General features: G+C 55.4%; 1 protein-coding gene across 1 annotated transcript; it reads right to left on the reverse strand.

The window, feature by feature from the left end:
- Nucleotides 1–682: 682 nt before the first annotated feature.
- LOC117147497 (anionic trypsin-2) lies at nt 683–1895 on the reverse strand. The gene is made up of 3 exons (XM_033314399.1): nt 1577–1895; nt 1241–1511; nt 683–1175 (listed from the first exon to the last, which is right to left on the reverse strand). Exons 1-3 carry the CDS (start codon nt 1888–1890, stop codon nt 828–830), a joined length of 933 nt encoding a protein of 310 aa, XP_033170290.1. The 5' UTR covers nt 1891–1895; the 3' UTR covers nt 683–827.
- Nucleotides 1896–2287: the final 392 nt, after the last annotated feature.

The raw sequence follows: 2287 nt of genomic DNA on the forward strand, positions 1-2287 counted from the left end.
AACGGGACACGTTCGTGACTTGTGTGGCTGAGGACTCTTCCATCGTCTCCGGCTCCTGGCTCCTGGCTTTTCCCACGTACTTTCTGTGCCAGTGATTGGAGTGTGCGTGTGCGATTACTAATTGCATTGCTGATATCAAATCAACATGCTTTCGCACTGATTTCTAACCGAGATTCGTTCGGGGCACGGGCTTGTGACATGGGCCATGGTCACCTGGCATCCAGAAGGCCACACGATATCAGGAGCAGTCCCAGGCCGTTGGCAGACTATTGGCTGCCCCTAATTGGTCTAATCAACAGTTGGCGAGTGCCCAAACTAACCAACGCGAATTGTTACATATTGTCTTCGCTGCCAGATGCGTATGCCCTGTGGCCGGTTACCGGGCGGGGGAAGAGTCCTCGGCGGTGATGCGATAATTGCTGTCACAAACAGTGGATGTGGATCTGCATCAGCATCTGCGTAACCATAAACCGTGCGCCCACCCAGCGGCAAGTGCGTTTGTGTGCACGTGTGCGCGGGTAATGGCGCGGCATGCACCACAATTCGCCATTCACGATTCGCCATCGTCATGGCCTCGTTTGGCCATCGCCTTTGCTGCCTGCCTTCACATCCACATCCCCATCCCCATTTCCATCCCCATCCCCATTCCCATTCCCATACACATCCACATTCACATCCATGGATGACAGGTCATGCCCGCTGGTTTTAGTCAATTTTGGTTTGTCGTATGCAGGCTCGGAGGTTTGCAGCCTGGCAGGTTAACTAGTTGTACCAGCCGGCTCACCGACCAGCACCACCCGTGGAACGAATCGCGGAGCAGGCGGGCGCTAGGATATCCCTGTGACCAGGAGCAGCAGCAGCAACAGCGTCCACACGGACCGTGTGCCTAGGGGGCAGGAGTTCTCCGTGATCCAATCCCGGAAGTGGTAGACATCGGTGTAGATCCCAGCCGAATCAGGCTCGCCGCAACCCATGCCGAAGGACACGATGCCCGTCACCATGTTATCACAGATGAGGGGCCCGCCCGAGTCGCCCTGGCAGCTGTCCACATCGGAGTCATGCTTGTCATTGGCGCAGAGCATGCCCGCGTTGGACCAGCCCAGCAGCTTCTCACAGAAGGTGTCCGGCAGGATCTGCATATCGCCGTTGATGGCCTCATCTGGCAGTGGGCCGAACTGCGGAAGGAAATGGGAGCTTAAGGACGCGAAGTTCCACAAGTTACTCCGTAATCGATGCTCACCTGAATGACCGTGCCCCAGCCGACGATGGAGCACTGGGCTCCGGCCACCGGAACCTTGTTGTACAAAGGTATTTTGGCAACGGCATCACCCAGACTGAGATCCCCCTCCAATAGGATCAATCCGATGTCGTACTTCTGCGACTTGCCCTTCTTGTACTTGGGATGCGGCAGTAGCTCCTCGGCCTCAATAATCTGCGTTGTACTGCTCTTGAGCAGCCTCCTTGGCGTCCCGGCGACGACCATCAGCTTCTTGGCCTTCAGCTTGCGTCGACTGGTGGAGTCCACTGATCAGCACTGATCCCCATAAACACACCCACTGCACCTGCCGCTACTCACTTGCTGAACATGCAATGGGCCGCCGTGAGAATGGCCCGCTCGCTGAAGATCGTTCCCGCGCAGAAGTGGTTATCGCCGAAGAACTTCTTCGGCTTGCCCATGCGCAGCGAAACCGTGTACTTGACCAGGTCGTTGGTGTCCGGGCGATAGCCACCAGTGACCAGGAACTGAAAGTCCGAAGGTCGGTCCTGCCTCTGACTGGGCGCCGAATGCAGCTGGCCCGCCTGCGATTCCGAGCTCGACTTGGCCCTTACGGAAATCAGCAGTATGTACACAACAAATTTTGACGGACACATTTCGAATCGTTTTCCCATAGAAATCTGACACTAGAGTGACTTACGTGTGTACATGTAGGAGTATTATTTTTCGATGAAATGGGGCCAGAAGCGGAGTCCGGGAAGTGGACGCACTGTCGCTGGAAGATAGCGTTTGGCAGCCATCTGATAGCTGATGAAAAAGTCTCCTTCATAAATAACTGGCTATCACAAGTGTGCGTGTGGAGTGCGGTGTGTGGAGCAACAGGAATCGTTTTTCCCTTTATCCCGGCTGCGAACTGCAGTCGCTGGAGTCAAGTCAGCCCGGCCGAAACGGAGCCCCACGACCATGTGCTTATGTACATGTGTACTTTCCGCAGGCAAGTCGAGTTTTTACCCTGCACACTAAGTAGTTGGTTGTTTCATGTCACTTAGGGATGCCTCCCTCCGAGAGTCC

Source organism: Drosophila mauritiana, chromosome X, assembly GCF_004382145.1.
Source record: "Drosophila mauritiana strain mau12 chromosome X, ASM438214v1, whole genome shotgun sequence".
In the NCBI taxonomy this organism is placed as follows: domain Eukaryota; kingdom Metazoa; phylum Arthropoda; class Insecta; order Diptera; family Drosophilidae; genus Drosophila; species Drosophila mauritiana.

Bases quoted from the DNA above. Each gene is read 5' to 3' on its own strand.
- LOC117147497 (XM_033314399.1), bottom strand. From the start codon at position 1,890: ATGGGAAAACGATTCGAAATGTGTCCGTCAAAATTTGTTGTGTACATA. The intron at 1,512-1,576 runs GTGAGTAGCGGC...GGACTCCACCAG, and splicing joins GCCCATTGCATGTTCAGCAA to TCGACGCAAGCTGAAGGCCA. The intron at 1,176-1,240 runs GTGAGCATCGAT...TTCCTTCCGCAG, and splicing joins GCTGGGGCACGGTCATTCAG to TTCGGCCCACTGCCAGATGA.